At 45.7% G+C, this 14,641-nt stretch overlaps 1 protein-coding gene across 1 annotated transcript in view; it reads left to right on the top strand.

The window, feature by feature from the left end:
* Positions 1 to 11,986, top strand: part of Lmcd1 (LIM and cysteine rich domains 1) — a 62,068-nt gene extending 50,082 nt beyond the window's left edge. The window contains exons 5-6 of the mRNA XM_038319780.1: positions 10,294 to 10,509; positions 11,384 to 11,986. Coding sequence (XP_038175708.1) covers positions 10,294 to 10,509; positions 11,384 to 11,542 — 375 coding nt within the window. The 3' untranslated portion in view covers positions 11,543 to 11,986. The remainder of the gene's footprint in view (positions 1 to 10,293; positions 10,510 to 11,383) is intronic.
* Positions 11,987 to 14,641: the final 2,655 nt, after the last annotated feature.

Genomic DNA, 14,641 nt, shown 5'->3' with positions numbered 1-14,641 from the left:
CAGCGTCCTTTCTAAACTGCCTCTGGAGAACTTAGTCAAATCTACAAAGCCAATTAAATGTCGTTAAGTCTTTGTGATGACCATGAGACGGATTGAGGTTGTCAGACCAATTTCCCAGATAAGAAGCCTAGGACACAGCCAGGGTAGTTCGCTAAGGAGTGGTAGGCTGATTCGAACCCAGGTCTTGTCGTTACTAGCAGTGTGGTGTGAGCAGTCCTGAGAGGAGCCCCCTAGAAAGGAAAATACATTTGAGTGCTAATGTCTGGAGTGAGCCACAGCATCTGACACCCCCCAAAGGCCTGCCTGCTGGAGAATGAGCCCCTTTTCTCTGTGTGCTGAAGAGCAGAAGGACACCCTGCCCCAGAACAAGTCTCTCCTCGTGGGTCTCAGGAGCATCTTGGAGCTCTGGCCAGGAGGCTGTGAACTCCAGCAACATACTGGACTCTACCAGTCTGCTCAAAGCCCCTCACCCACCGTCTGAACGACAACCCTCACCTCTCCCAGCAGGACAGAATTTATACATGCCAGTGCTGGATGGGCCAGAGCCTGCTTGCTCTGTCTGCTGACTGTTCCGCAGGCAGTTTTGCCGTATTTAGAGAGCTCAGTGAATGTTCCCTCAGAAATTGAATATACAGGGTTCCCAGGCATGGTCACTGTGCCCAGGCATTTCCGCCTTTCCACCATCCCACACTTGAAACCCAAGAAAGGGAAGAGGATGCCAGAACAGAGCATGAAACGTACTCTCTGCTCTGATGCTGACAGTTCTTAGCACAGGCCCCCACCACTCCCGCCATCACCTTGTCCCTTCCTCAGGTCAGGTGATCATCCCCAAACCTCAAGCCACAGAGAGTCAATGAAGAGGAATGGAGGCTCCCCACAGTCCTGAGAATGTATTCCTAAGATCCCGAGATACCCAGTGAGATGCCAGAAGTGGGCAAACTCTTTTTCCTCCACCTCCCCACAAAAATGCAAAGGGAGGCACAGAAGGCCTTGGACCCCACCCTCCTACATAGGACGGCCTCTCAGATGGAAACTTACAGCTGCCGGCAGCTCAGGCTGCTGCCCATCCCAGAAGGGACATATTTGTGGGCAAGGGACTTACTTCCAAGTCTTTGTCGGAGCAGATGTTTGGCTTGTGGGCTGTGCAGGCTGGCTGCCTTTCCTGCCAGCTCTGCTTGGGGACTTGAAGCCACCCTAGCCCCTCTGTGGGCCACTTCTTTCTGAGCTTGGAATAAAGTGGCAGAGATCAATGTGAGACCACTAAGCCACAGCCAACCTTGGTCCCTTCAGCTTCCCTGACCCATGGGTGGGAACTTAGGAACAGCCCTCAAGATCACCATGGTAACCAGGCTCCTCAGTCTCTGCCTGCTTCCTTCTCAGTGGGGATATTTTAATGACATTCAAAAAGATCATTTTTCCAAGGAAAAAAAATCTCTTTATTCTACTTTTTATACGATAAATACTTTCCCATATGACCATGTGACTTTTACAGTCATTTTTCTTCCCTCTTTTGAGTGGGCTGCATAATATTCCATTGACTAAAACAGCCACTGGTAAGCTATTTTCAATAAAGGACAGAGAGAGAATATATAGAAGTTGGCAGGCCCTATTGTCCCTGTCGCCTCTACTCAACTCAGCCCCTGTAGCACATTGCCATAAACTCTATCTAAACAAGTGACTGGCTGTGAGCCAATAAAACTTTACTTACAAAAACAGGCAGTGGCCTGGAGTTAATCCATGGAGAAATGGAGTATGCTAACCCTGAGCAAGAAAAAAACATCTTCAGCTTTTCCCTAATTGGGGTTTGTCTCTCTCTTTTTTTTTTCTTCTGCTTTTTGCTTTTGTAGGCTAATCAATGATGTTGATTGTGATGGTGGTACTAATGATGGTGTTGGTGATGATGGTGGTGATGGTCATAGGAATGGTGATGATGATGGTGTAGATGATAAAGATGGTGATGACCATAGCAATGATGATGATAAGGGTGCCAGTGATGATGATGGGGATGGTGGCGATGGTCCTAGTGATGATGATGTTGATCCTGGTGTCGGTGATGGTCCTAGTGATGATGATGTTGATCCTGGTGTCGGTGATGGTCCTAGTGATGATGATGAAATGGTGATGCTGATGATGTTGGTGACAATGCTGTGAGCTGCCATTCTTTACCTAAGTTATGTCAGGTACCATGCCAGGAAATTTCCAAGTCATTTTATCTAAATCTAAAAATTACCCTGTAATTTTCACACACACACACACACACACACACACACACACACTTTTCCAAGCTTAAAAATAATTTATTTTTAAACTTTTATGTGTATAGATGCTCACCTGCACATATATATGTGCACCATGTGTGTATCTAGTGACTGTCAAAACCAAAAGAAGACATCAGATCCCTTGTAACTTACTTTCTATAGCAAGCTGGTCCTTGAACTTATGTGAGAACAAATGCAGACTACCATTTGTCTCATGAGAGTAAGTTTATGTGCTTCATGCCCATCTCAGTGATATTTAGCTTCCCTGGGCAAAGACCTCATAGTTGCAACCTACTCCAAGAAAACACTGCTAAAAAGGGCTGTTAGCAGTAGTGGCCACCATGGATAACAAGTTTCCTATAAGCCAGAGACCACCATTACTGAGGCTTGAACAAGCCCCAATTTCCCCTCTGCTTCCCTAGGAATGAAGCCATTGTACTGACCACATTTCAGACCTGGGACCCTAACCACTGTGCACTCAATGTGCTCCTCCAGTGCCCTCTGTGGTCCGGGAAGATTCATGTATAAGAAAACAGAATTCAAGACAGCTAAGCCTGCAGAAACGATGCCAGGTCCGAAAATTGGGGGGAGTGGTACCATCTGTCAGACACAAGGCTGAGAGGCAAAGCTGGGGACTAAGCACCATAAGAGGACATGGGAGATGCTGTTTATAAATAAGTTGTTGAGTGTTTGCATGGGAGTGAAGCCAGTGCCTGAATTCAAGGCCTTGTGTTAATATTTACTGGAGTGCAATGGTAAGATTTTCACGAGGCACTCTGGATTTAGACTGGGGGTAGGCTTTCGGATAGGAGCCTTCCAGGAGAGAAACAGCAGGATTGGGATGTGCTTCTGACAAGCCCAAGGCTGAGATTACTGTAGCTACAGAGGTCTTTCTGTGCCCATGAGTCCCTCTGAACCTTGGTCTTTAGATACAGTTCTAAATAGCTGCATTGCCCTTGGCCATTGTCCTGAACCTACTATGACCTAAAACACATTGTGTCTTGCTGCAACCACATAACCCCATGTGTCCCTGTTGTCCCTGTTCAGTGTAGTTCTTTCATTATGCTGTAGAGCAAGCCGTCCTGGCCAAGTGGCTGATGTCAATGAGGTCCCTCTTGTTCTCAGATCAGTCATTTGATCAGAGCTTCATAGTGACATCTTGGCTCTATCCACTCAGCTTTACTTGGGCAGGGGTCTGTGCTTATGTTTGGACTGGACTGGGGGCAACACACAGCTAGGATGGTCGGGCAGGGTCTCCTTGGGACTCTTCCTCTGCTTTCTCCATGTGATGATCACCTTGGTATGGAAGCTTCCAGATGCTGTAACTTCTGTCTTCTCAAGAGTCCTTGGCGTGTGTCTTTAGAAATGGAGTCCAGGAAAAGCTGCATATATGATCCATAACTTATGGCAACTCTGCTTAAGATTGTACAAATTTACACTGTCATAAAAAAGGGGTAGGGATTTTGTAGACATTGAGTCTTGAAGCTTGATATTTTCCCAGATTCTCCATGGGTACTGTTTTCTCTCATGGCACTGAGCAGTACATACAGTAGGGCACAACTGCTGGTCAACAACACCATTGTGAGGGTGAACACTAAGACGCTGCTGAACTATGTTGCTGAGTCAGAAGGCTGATAGTTGACAGTGCTGGGTGCATGGCAACTTATATTTTCCACTTCTGAAGACCTAACTTTGTCGTAAGAACAGGACCCCTCTCCTGCTTTATGTGATATGGTGGCACTCCACCCATTCTGTTCCACTGGGCTGGGACATGATTCCTCAGGGAAAGGGATGTCATGCTGATTGAAAGAGTATCTAAGGCTATGCCAGTGTGATCTGAACACATCCCAAAGCAAGGAGTCCATGACCCAAGGGCTCAGCTACCAACAGTCTTGTTTGATCATCCTTGCCTTTCTCAAATCAGGTGTTTTAAACACTGCCTAGGCCCAAGCACAAAATACTCAAAATTGTTCATTTTGACTGTTTTTCTTTCTTTGGTTTCTTTTATCCTATTCATTTACTTGTTCTGTTGCCCTGGCTGGTCTCTAGCTTGTTGTGGAGATCCTTCTGCCTCAGTCTCCTGGGTGCTGGGATTATAAACATGAGTAACTGCTTTTGACTATTTAACTAAACACCTTACACTATGTGAGCAGGTCATAGAAAGCCGTGGGCATGGACAAAAGCCTCCTTCCTACTCATTCTACCTCTGAAAGGTTTTGTCCCACATCCCCTGTCTCAGGGGAAAGTGCTGTGCAGACAAGGTTCTCTGGCAGCTACTGGGAACACTCTCACAAGCAGGCTGAGTTTGGGCACTTGGGAACAGGAGCAAAATACAGCTGACAGGCTCAAGATAAATGACTTCCTAAATGCCTTTTACCCTAGTCCCAAGGAAATTCTGCCCGCCTGTACCACCTCCTTTACCAAAAAGTCCAAGGAGTAGCCAAATGGGCTTCCTTGGAAAGTGTTAAAATGTTAACTCCCCAGGAAATCAAATTAGCCTGTAGTCCCCAAGCCACAGGGCAGACTTTACACAAAGCTCACTCAGGTGTTCGTACTCCATGGCCGTTTCTCAACGTGCAGCCAGTGGCAGTACCCATATCTCCTTGAACCTTGCAAATTCCTGGCCTGCTGAATCAAATGATGTAGGGAAAGGGAGTGAAAGAGTGTGTGAGAGTGTGTGGCTGCAAGCCCTCCAGAGGACATGAGGCAGGATAAGCCTGGTAGCTAGGGTCTCCAACAGGTAGGGCTAGAGAAGTAGAGCGTGACCACAAGACCAGGGCTAAGAGTCAATGGGCATGGAACTTTGACATAAGACGATCAGCTTGGTGGAAGTTCTGACCTTGCTCAGCTGGAGAGAAGGGGGACAGGACATGCAAAGAATGGGAGGAGCATCCAGGGCAAGTCCACATGGTATAGCATCATGGGAACAGAGAGCCAGCTCCAACCCTGTCCTCACCATGGCATGGTCATCTTATGGGGGGAGGGGTGATTTAACCCTTCTGAGCCTCAACTTTCTGTCCTATGAGGGAAGCAGTTTGGACAATAAATGAGCCCTTCAGACTCCCCAGTAAATCCACTGAACTCATACAATAACCCTAAAATGCTGGTGCTGCTAACATTGCTCCTATTTGACAGATGGCAAAATTGAGACATAAAGAGGCTAGCTTGCCTGATGTCACACAGCAGTCATGCTGTCACCTGACCGTAGGACTTGGCTCCCCACCACCCTGAACAGGGGAAGTTTCACCAAGGATGGTGGTCGGGGAGGCCAGGATCATAATGCCCAAGTAGGTGTAGGGTCTGATCCTTCATTCCTGTTCCTGGTGGCTGAGAGCCCATGAGACTGCCAGACCCAGACAACCCCAGAGTCCTCAGCCTTTGAGATAACCAAGAAGACATAAGAAGTTGATGTGGGAGGGTCTTCTGTTTTAATAAAGAAACTGCCTTGGCCAGCCCTTAGGTGGGTAGAGTAGACAGAACAGGAAGAAGGAAGTGAGGTAGATGGCTCAGTCAGATGCCACGCCTCTCCTAAGTTAGTCAGACCGCCATGCCTCTCCTCAGAGAGATGCAAGATGTGATGGAGCCAGCTGCCAGGCCAGACATGCTGAAACTTTCCTGGTAAGACACCACTCCGTGGTGTTACATACATTATTAGATATGGGTTAGTCAAGATGTGAGTAAGAGGCTGAAAATAATGGACCAGGCAGTGTTTAAAAGAATACAGTTTCCGTGTAATTATTTCGGGGCATAAACTAGCCAGGCAGCCAGGAGCCGGGCAGGATGAAAAGCAGGCCTGCCCGCAGCTCCTCACTACAAGAAGTAGGAGGAGGAAAAGAGGAGGAGGAGGCCACCCAGAGGCAGAAGGGGCTCATTACACTATGTGTTTTTACAAACTGACAATGACATTGTTTGCTAAAAAAGAGCTGGTGAAGGGTAGTAACTGCCACACAAAAATCATGGCGGAGAGCACATTCCTCAGGCAAGGACCTGACAAAGCACTGTTGGATGGACAGGCTGCCACCAAGATCTATGAAACTGACCTTCTCATTCCTGCTCCCTGCCCTGGTTATTAGCCTACAGCTCAAATCACACCCCCTCACTCCTGGCCTCCAGAACCTGCAATGGTTCCCTATTGACTCCTGAATAAAGTTTCCATCTACCACATGCCTTCAGGGTCACCCTTGAGCACCCACTCAGACTGCCTTTCTTAAAAGCCCATATCAGCAGCTCCTTTCTATGTGTCACCAAGGCGCTTGCCAGCATCCCCAGGCTATTTCTCTATCCCTTTCCTCTCCTTCCATGTTAAGCAACATCTGGGAATCTGGCGTGTGGTCAGCCAACAGGAAGTCCCTTCAGTCCCTTCCATGTGGGAGGAAAGGACTGGAAATTTCATTCTACAAAACGTAGACGCCAGGCAGAAAATGTGCCGTGTGCTCCAGCAGCCCTGTCCATGTGGCTTTCAGGGCCCAAGAGGGCAAAGCAGGCAGCGTGTGAGACTAGAGCTGACTGCCATTTATGATTTTGACCCTCTGATCAGTCCCAGGCTGGTGGCACTCGGTCATGGGAAGAGGTAGAGCATTTTCAGTTAACTGAGGGGCTCCCCCACTTGCATTCAATGGAGAGAAGTGAAGCTGGAAAACTAGAATGTTCTAAAGTCCATTATCAAGCAGTGAGGGTCTACTTCAGATCTATCCAGATAATCAAATGCCTTCCATGCCTAGATATTAACTTGGCACCTACTGTGCTCCAGGAAGCTATGTTCCATGGTCTCACTTGGTTTCCTTATCCTAATTGTTATTGTTTTACTTATTTCCTCTCCAGTGTGCAGGAGTACACTGAGTAGATCACTAAGAGATAAGATGGGGATAGTGTTCACACTATCCAGTTTTCTGTTACTCTAACAAACACTTGGAGGAATCAACTTAACAAGGGAGGAATGTTCATTGAGATCACAGTTTTCTTGGTTTCTCTCTAGGGTGAGTTGCCCTTGTCACCTTGGGCATATGGTCAGGTGATGAGTCATGGTGAGTGTAGATGAATCGTGGTGGTGGAATAAAAACTGCTCATCACATGGTGACCGGAGAGCAGAGGAGTTAAGAAATGAGCTTCCCACCACGCCCTTCAAGGTCACATTCCTCTGATCTCTTATCAGGCCCCACCTCTCATCAATAATAACCACAGGCTGAGAACTAAGCCATTAACAAAGGGCTTGTAAGGAATATACTGATTCCAAAGTATAGTAAACTTTTATTTTTTTTCTAATTTATGCATATGTGTGGGTGCATGTGCCTGCAGAGGCCAGAAGAGGGCATAAGGTCTCCTGGAGCAGGAGATACTGGCAATTGTGAGCCAACAGACCTGGATGCTGGGAACCACACTTAATTCCTCTGAAAGAGCAGTAAGAGTTCTTACTCCGGTCCCTACAGTAGACTTTTAACATATACCTCCCCATCTAAAGATGGCAAAATATAAATATTTGGGAGTGGGACTGACAGGATTTATTAAGTTAAAATTAGCATCTGAAGAAAAAAAAACCAAAGACAGCAAACACTGTAGGGTCCTGAGCCAACAGCCAAAATTAAGCACCTTGTGAGCATTTTACACAATAAGAGAGAAAACAAATCTCCATGACATTTTTATTCATGCAATTGAAAATGTAGCCCTTAAACGTGGGTCTTTTTAAAACCTTAGGTCTAATAATAAGGGGAATGGAGTTCTTTTTGAGGACAAAATGTTTGCTGTACTGAAGCAGCCCAGGCAGCTGTTCCTGACCCCAGCTGTGAAAGCCACAGCACATAGTCCGCAGACCTAGCTGTGGAGGAGGTTGGCTAGGTTCTTATGCCAGCTTTGTCTTCTGAAAATGGTGCATCGCTGAGCATGTAACTGAGTCTCTCAGAGGCACAGTTGTCTCTGGAAGGGAAATAACCGTTTTCCTAACACAGAAACAACCACCAGGTATGTGTGAGGTTATTCATAATAAGCCAAACATCCCAAGCACACTGCAGGGTACAGATGTGCCCTAAGGACATGAGAGCCATCGTTATCCTAGGGCTTTGGGGAGTAGAAGAAGATTTAAAATGGCTCAAGAGAGTTTATGTTGTAGGTCTGTCAAATTCCCATTCCTGAGAGGATGGAAAAGACAACCTTACAAATATGGAAGGAAGAGAGGGAGGTGTGGAAGATGAATGGATGAATAGATGGATAGTTAGGTGGATGGATGGATGGATGGATGAATGGATAGATGGATGGATGGCTTGGTGGGTGGGTGCGTAAATACATGGATGAGTAGATGGACAGGTGGGTGGCTGGATAGATAGATGGATGGATGGATAAATGGATGGATAGAGTGGTGGATAGATGGATGGGTATGTAAGAAGAATGCTGTCCAACATTCACAAATCTAGGAGATAATGTCAAACAATGGTTCTCAAAGTACCTTTAGGAGAACCTGTGAGGTCAAAGTTTTATATGATTCCATATAGTGTATGTAGTTACTTAAACCCTGAGAAAGTGGAGGGTTCGTTACATGAGGAACATGGAGTATGCTTCTTGCAAAGAGGGCAGTATGGAAAGAGGAAGACATCTTTGCTGCGGAGAAACCTGACAATTAAGTCTCAACCAGAGGGTCAAGATCAACACCCTACTTCAGCAAAAGTCAGCAATCCTCCTTAGGAGGCATAGTGACAGCATATGACCCCTGGTAGCAGGTAAGGAGAGCCTGCTTGGCCCCTGGGGTCCTCATCTCAGTGTTACCCCATGATAGTGACATCAAGCAGATTGCAGTTAGCATACATTTTTACCTAATATCTGACCATGACTCCCTCAGACTGGCAAGGTTCCACAAACACAGAAACATATTAAGAAACTGTCACCCCTTCCCCCAAAGAGGAGCCTGCAAAAGCAGCAGAAGGCTAAGTGTGGTGTCCCAGAACAGAGGAAAGAGGTCACATGAAATCTAAAGGTACCTTAATGAAGTTCCTCAATGACATGTTAACCACTAGCTCATTGAGAAAAGTACTTGGTTAATACAAGTCAATCAGGAACAGAAAAAATGGAATGTGGTGTGTGGGAATTCTCTGCTTTTCTTTTCTTCTGTAAATCTCAAACTATTCAAGAACAAAAAGCTGATCAGAAGACAATGCAGGGCAAGAAATCTATTTAAAGTTGAGCAAAAAGAAGGGTTCCTGTGGTCTTATACTATATGTGGTGACATTTTTATTGATTTTTTGAGAGACATACACATGTTCCACAGCATACATGTCACACACGTATGATCAGAGGACAATTTGTTAGAGTTGGTTCTTTCCTTCCACTGTGTGGGTCATAGGGGTCAAATTCAGGTCATCAGGCTTGGCAGCAAGCTCCCTTACCCAGGGTCCATCTCAGGTCCATGACTAACTTCTGAGAAAAGGCACTTGTTAAATTTTGATGTAGAGTCAAAGACGCACATCCTGTTTTCTTGGACGGCTATTAAAATACTCCTCCCTTCCTAGTCCAACTTATCAGAGTGAGGCCAGAGTTCCTTTACAGTTTTTAACCAAAACGGCACAAGGCATACAAACATATGAGTAGTTAAGAGAATCCAGCCACTTTAAGTGAGTTATTTAAAAGATATTCAATTGTTCCTCTCACTAAATTTTTTGTTTTAGAAAACACAGTTGTTTTCAGGCATAAAACATATATGCTAACATGTCATGTAAGCTTTTCCTATCATTGTGAGGAAGCAAGTAGTTTAAATGTCTTCAGTTTTCATTTCTCTTAAGGTGACTATCAATCACTGTTTTAACCTTCAACAAAAACTTTGTGAAAATCCCAATAACTCCAAGGACACAAAGGGTGGTGAGACTTAGCAACCTGAGACTCAGGGATTGATAAGTCACTTTATTTAGCCCTCCAAAGATAGAAAATATATTTATCCCGCTTACCAAAGAACAGAGAAGTCTTTTAACTCGTTCAAAGTCACACAGGAGGTAGAGAGGGTGGAACTGGGATTCAAACCGACGTTACATGTCCCTCTTTCTCATATCCTTTCTAGGTCTGTGAGCTCTGCAAGGGAGCGGCCCCTGCTGACAGCCCTGTGGTCTATGCTGACAGAGCTGGCTACAGCAAGCAGTGGCACCCCACTTGCTTTGTGTGTATCAAGTGCTCAGAGCCTCTGGTCGACCTCATCTACTTCTGGAAGGATGGTGCACCCTGGTGTGGCCGCCACTACTGTGAGAGTTTACGACCCCGATGCTCAGGCTGTGATGAGGTGAGAGTAGGTCCATAGGCTGATGGGAGTAAGTGGGAGTGGCCATGCTGTACAGCGCAACCCCAAGGCGGATAGGTGCGGCTATGCTGATAGTGTGTTCTTCTTTAAGAAAACTGAGGTCGGCTTCACTGGGTACTCAAAGCCTCGAATTTCTCATCTACAAAATGGGCCTGAGCTGAAAATGGTGACACATGCTTACAATCTCAGAGCTTTGGAGTTTGGCTATAGGAGGACCACCCTGATAGCTCATCTAGTCAACTGTTTTCCCTGCAAGTATGAAGAATTGAGTTTGAATCCTTAGACAACAGCATTTTTTAAGCTAGGTTATGTATAAGTGGAGTGACCGGTGGTATAATCTGCCAAGTCACAAGACGGTCAGATGCCTCAGTGACAACTCAGGCTCACGTCCTGTTGTGCTCCGAGCCCGTTAAATCAGGTTTCCATTCTGTCTTTTCTCAGCTCCTGGATTTCTCCTAGGGTGTCACTTTATTCTGGGTCCAACAGACCACCCGCGGTTTCTTGTTTTTAGGAAATGGCCACTGTCTGCTTCTCCATTGTTAATTGTCTTCCAGGGTCACTCGAGTTATTTAATCCCAGCTCAGAAAATAACGGTCTTCTGGACCTGCCCCAAAAGTTTCAGTGACAGAAAAATAAAAACCTGCCTCTGGAAGAGTATTTTCTTTTTCATGTCTGAAAAACTGAGACACGGCCATGACCCTCAGATCATGTCAGAGTGCTTCGTGGGGCATTTAAAGGTCACAGTACAACATGGGATGGGATTAAACTAGCCCATAATTTATCCCCTACGCACTGCCTCTACTTAGGGCCAGAACTTCAGTCATGCCTTCGTTCCTCTGTCTCTCTCTCTCTCCAGATCATCTTCTCAGAAGACTACCAGCGCGTGGAAGACCTGGCCTGGCATCGGAAGCACTTCATCTGTGAGGGCTGTGAGCAGCTGCTGAGTGGCCGTGCATACATTGTCACCAAGGGCCAGCTCCTGTGCCCCACTTGTAGCAAGTCCAAACGGTCCTGAAGGGCTGCCTGCCCACAGCCAAAGTCTATTGGATCCCACCAGGAGACTGAAACCGTCCTCTGGGGCGAATGCAACAGCCAGCAAGCAGTGCATATTCTAGGTTGAGGGGTGGTAGATCCTTGGGGGTCCGTAGTTTTGAAACCAGAGGGATTCTAAGAAATCTTAGAATGAATTTATTGTTTCCCAACTGCAGCCAACAAAAGACACGCTGGTATCCCGCAAGGGAACCCTAGGAGAAATTTCCCAGAATGCATTTCTGAGGGATCCAATGAAGTAGCTGTAGGCTGTGCTTTTTTTTCCTTGGACAAGGGATCTCTCCAAGGGGCAGGATGGGATCTCAACTCTCTTTTGTTTGCCTCTTTTTCAAGTGGAATCTGAATCTGCAATAAACAATGCTGTTGGCATGATAAACATATCAATAAAAGGTTTATGAATTTCACACTTGCACACATTTTGTCTAATTATTTACACCATGACACTGATTCTGGAAAAGGTGGTTATTGCCAAGACCCTGATCTGGTACTGCCAAGAGATGAGTAAACACTAATAATAATCTTATACTAATACTATAAGACGGGCTTATTTCAGACTCTGGCTTCCTCTCCTCCATTGCTCTTCCCATGCTCTCAAATATCTGATAGAAACACATATCCATATTTCATGGTACCCAAAAATAAAAATGTCACTAGAATTAAGGATTGGGGCCTTGGCAGCGCTAACAAGCCAGGCTCAGCCATCCATCCTCAATAAGCCAATTAAATGAACCAAATTAATAGTGAAAAACATAAAAAGAAAATTTGTTTAACTTGGCCACACATGGGAAAGGGACAAAGAGAACTGGCAATCCCCCACAAAAATCCATCTTTGGGGTATTTAGAAGAGTCTTGGGTTTAAATAGGATGTAAGCAGTGTACATAATTAAGCAGCTCTGGCCAAGGTATGGCCCCACCCATTGTTGCATCATCACTGACTCTACATAGATCAAGTCATCTCTGCACTGTGTGAAATCTCTCTGGGTGACAGATTCCCTCCCTGGCTGGCATCAAACTTCATTCAGCCTTTTCCTTCTCCCAGGATAAGATTATTCCTGGGAGGAAATTCCAATCCCATGGAGTGCCTTGTTTAACAGTCTGGTAGGGGGTGGGGGATTACTTGAAGAACAGTCTCATTCCTTTCAGGCATGTGGGTCACTGGAGCTAATGATCTTTTTAGAGTCAAAGGCTCAACTCATCAGTCCTAGTATCTAGGCAGGTCACAAGTGAGCCTGTCTGGGGGCAAGACCTGGCAGAGTACTGGGAGCTGCCAAGGTACCTATGCTCAACCAGTGGGTGGGACATACATGGTGCCCAGTAAACATAAATCTTTCAAACTAATGGCATTTTATGAAAAATCTCTCAATTTTCACATGTTGCCAACTGAACATTTTGTGAGCAAAATACAAAGTCCGAGGGGCATGATTTTATCTCCCTTTTATGGTCTGAGTATTTTCAGTCCTCAAATTTATTACCTTCCCACAGTTACTAAGTACCATTTCTTTTTCTACCAGATAATACAAGAATGAAAAAGACACTGGCCCCAGGGGTGCACGTTCCAGTCATCAGTACTCTCCTTAAAATTTCCCATCTGTTGCCCTGACTCTTCTCTGCCCCAGTCCATTTGTGTGCTTTCCAATTCCAATGAAACTGTTAGGAGTTCTCCTACAGTGGTGGGTATCACCTCCAGCACATCCCTCCCACACTCCTGCATTTGACATTATTGGAAAATCTCAAAGACAAGTTCTAAGCACCTCTTTGCCCTCAATCCTAGGAACCAGACTTCAACTATAGCATTTGAAACCTTCTGAAACTTGGTCCCTCTGTCTCCAGCCTCAGAAAACAGTACTTCCCCCTTTTTCTTACATAGGTACAAACTCCACCTACTACCTCATGCTTCAGCTCCTTCTTGATTACCTGAAGATCAAGTTTGTTATCTATTGAAAGTTCACGTGCCCTAGAAGATGCTCCTGGGGCATCATCCATTTCACAGGCACTTCTCCTGAGTACAAAAGAATGGTCACATATCCGTCTATCAATCCATCCATCCATCTGCCTAGCCAACCAGCCAGCTATCCAGCCACCCATCCTAGAAATGTTCAATATGCACTATGGTTGTTGGTCTTTGTGCTGTGTACAGGGCATATCTCTCCCCACAAAACAATAACCACTTCTTCCATGAATTTTACAGACTATGGAGACCAGCTTCAGGAAAACACATCTACAGGTCAACATGAAACTGTAGTTACTGTACATGCTATAAAAAAAAGAGCCACACACACAAAAGAGAGAGAAACTAGGCCTAGTCAAAAAAATTTTTTTAAAAAAAGGTGTCCCTGCGACAGCTGACCTGACATGAGTCTATCCTGATCTGAAAAAGAGAGAAGGATCAAGGGTTAAAGATGGAAATCATGTACAAAGGCCCCATGGAGGAAGCCTTGTCCATTTATTCAATGCCCAGTTTTTGGTATTGGAAATACAGGGATGAATATGAAGCATAGATAGATAGGATGGATTGCACAATGTGTGACAGGAACACAGAAAGAAGAGTGAACAAGGCCAGTCTGCTTCTCCCCAGTGAACAACACAAAAGCTGAGACCCTGCCATAGGAACCATGGGAGCATTTAAACAGACTCAAGCCAGAGTTGGTGAGATATGGACCGGGAGATGGTGAGATGCATGATCTGTCCTATCGAAATCCAAAATGATTAGATTGCCTCTGGTGACCAGGAGGCCACCAAGTATGCCTTCCTGGAGCATAGCCCTGCTCCTCCTGCCCAGCAATAGCCCTGTCCTTGCATTTGGGGTGTCACTTAGTCCAGTGCCACCCCATCATTCTCTCCATCGTTTCTGATGTCATATCCTGCCTGGCACATATTCTAGCAGACAGACAATGATTTTTCGTGTTCTCTCTGGCAGGAACTTAGTATCTCTACACTGCTACACAGCTTCCAGACAAGCCACTAGCACACACACACACACACACACACACACACACACACACACACACTTCCCCTGTGTACTCTCGCCTTCAAGAACAATCAGGAACTACCTGATTCTTACATA

This window comes from Arvicola amphibius, chromosome 2 (genome assembly GCF_903992535.2).
Source record: "Arvicola amphibius chromosome 2, mArvAmp1.2, whole genome shotgun sequence".
NCBI lineage: Eukaryota > Metazoa > Chordata > Mammalia > Rodentia > Cricetidae > Arvicola > Arvicola amphibius.
Note: the sequence above shows the minus strand (reverse complement) of the source record. Positions and strands in the feature narration are given on the sequence as shown.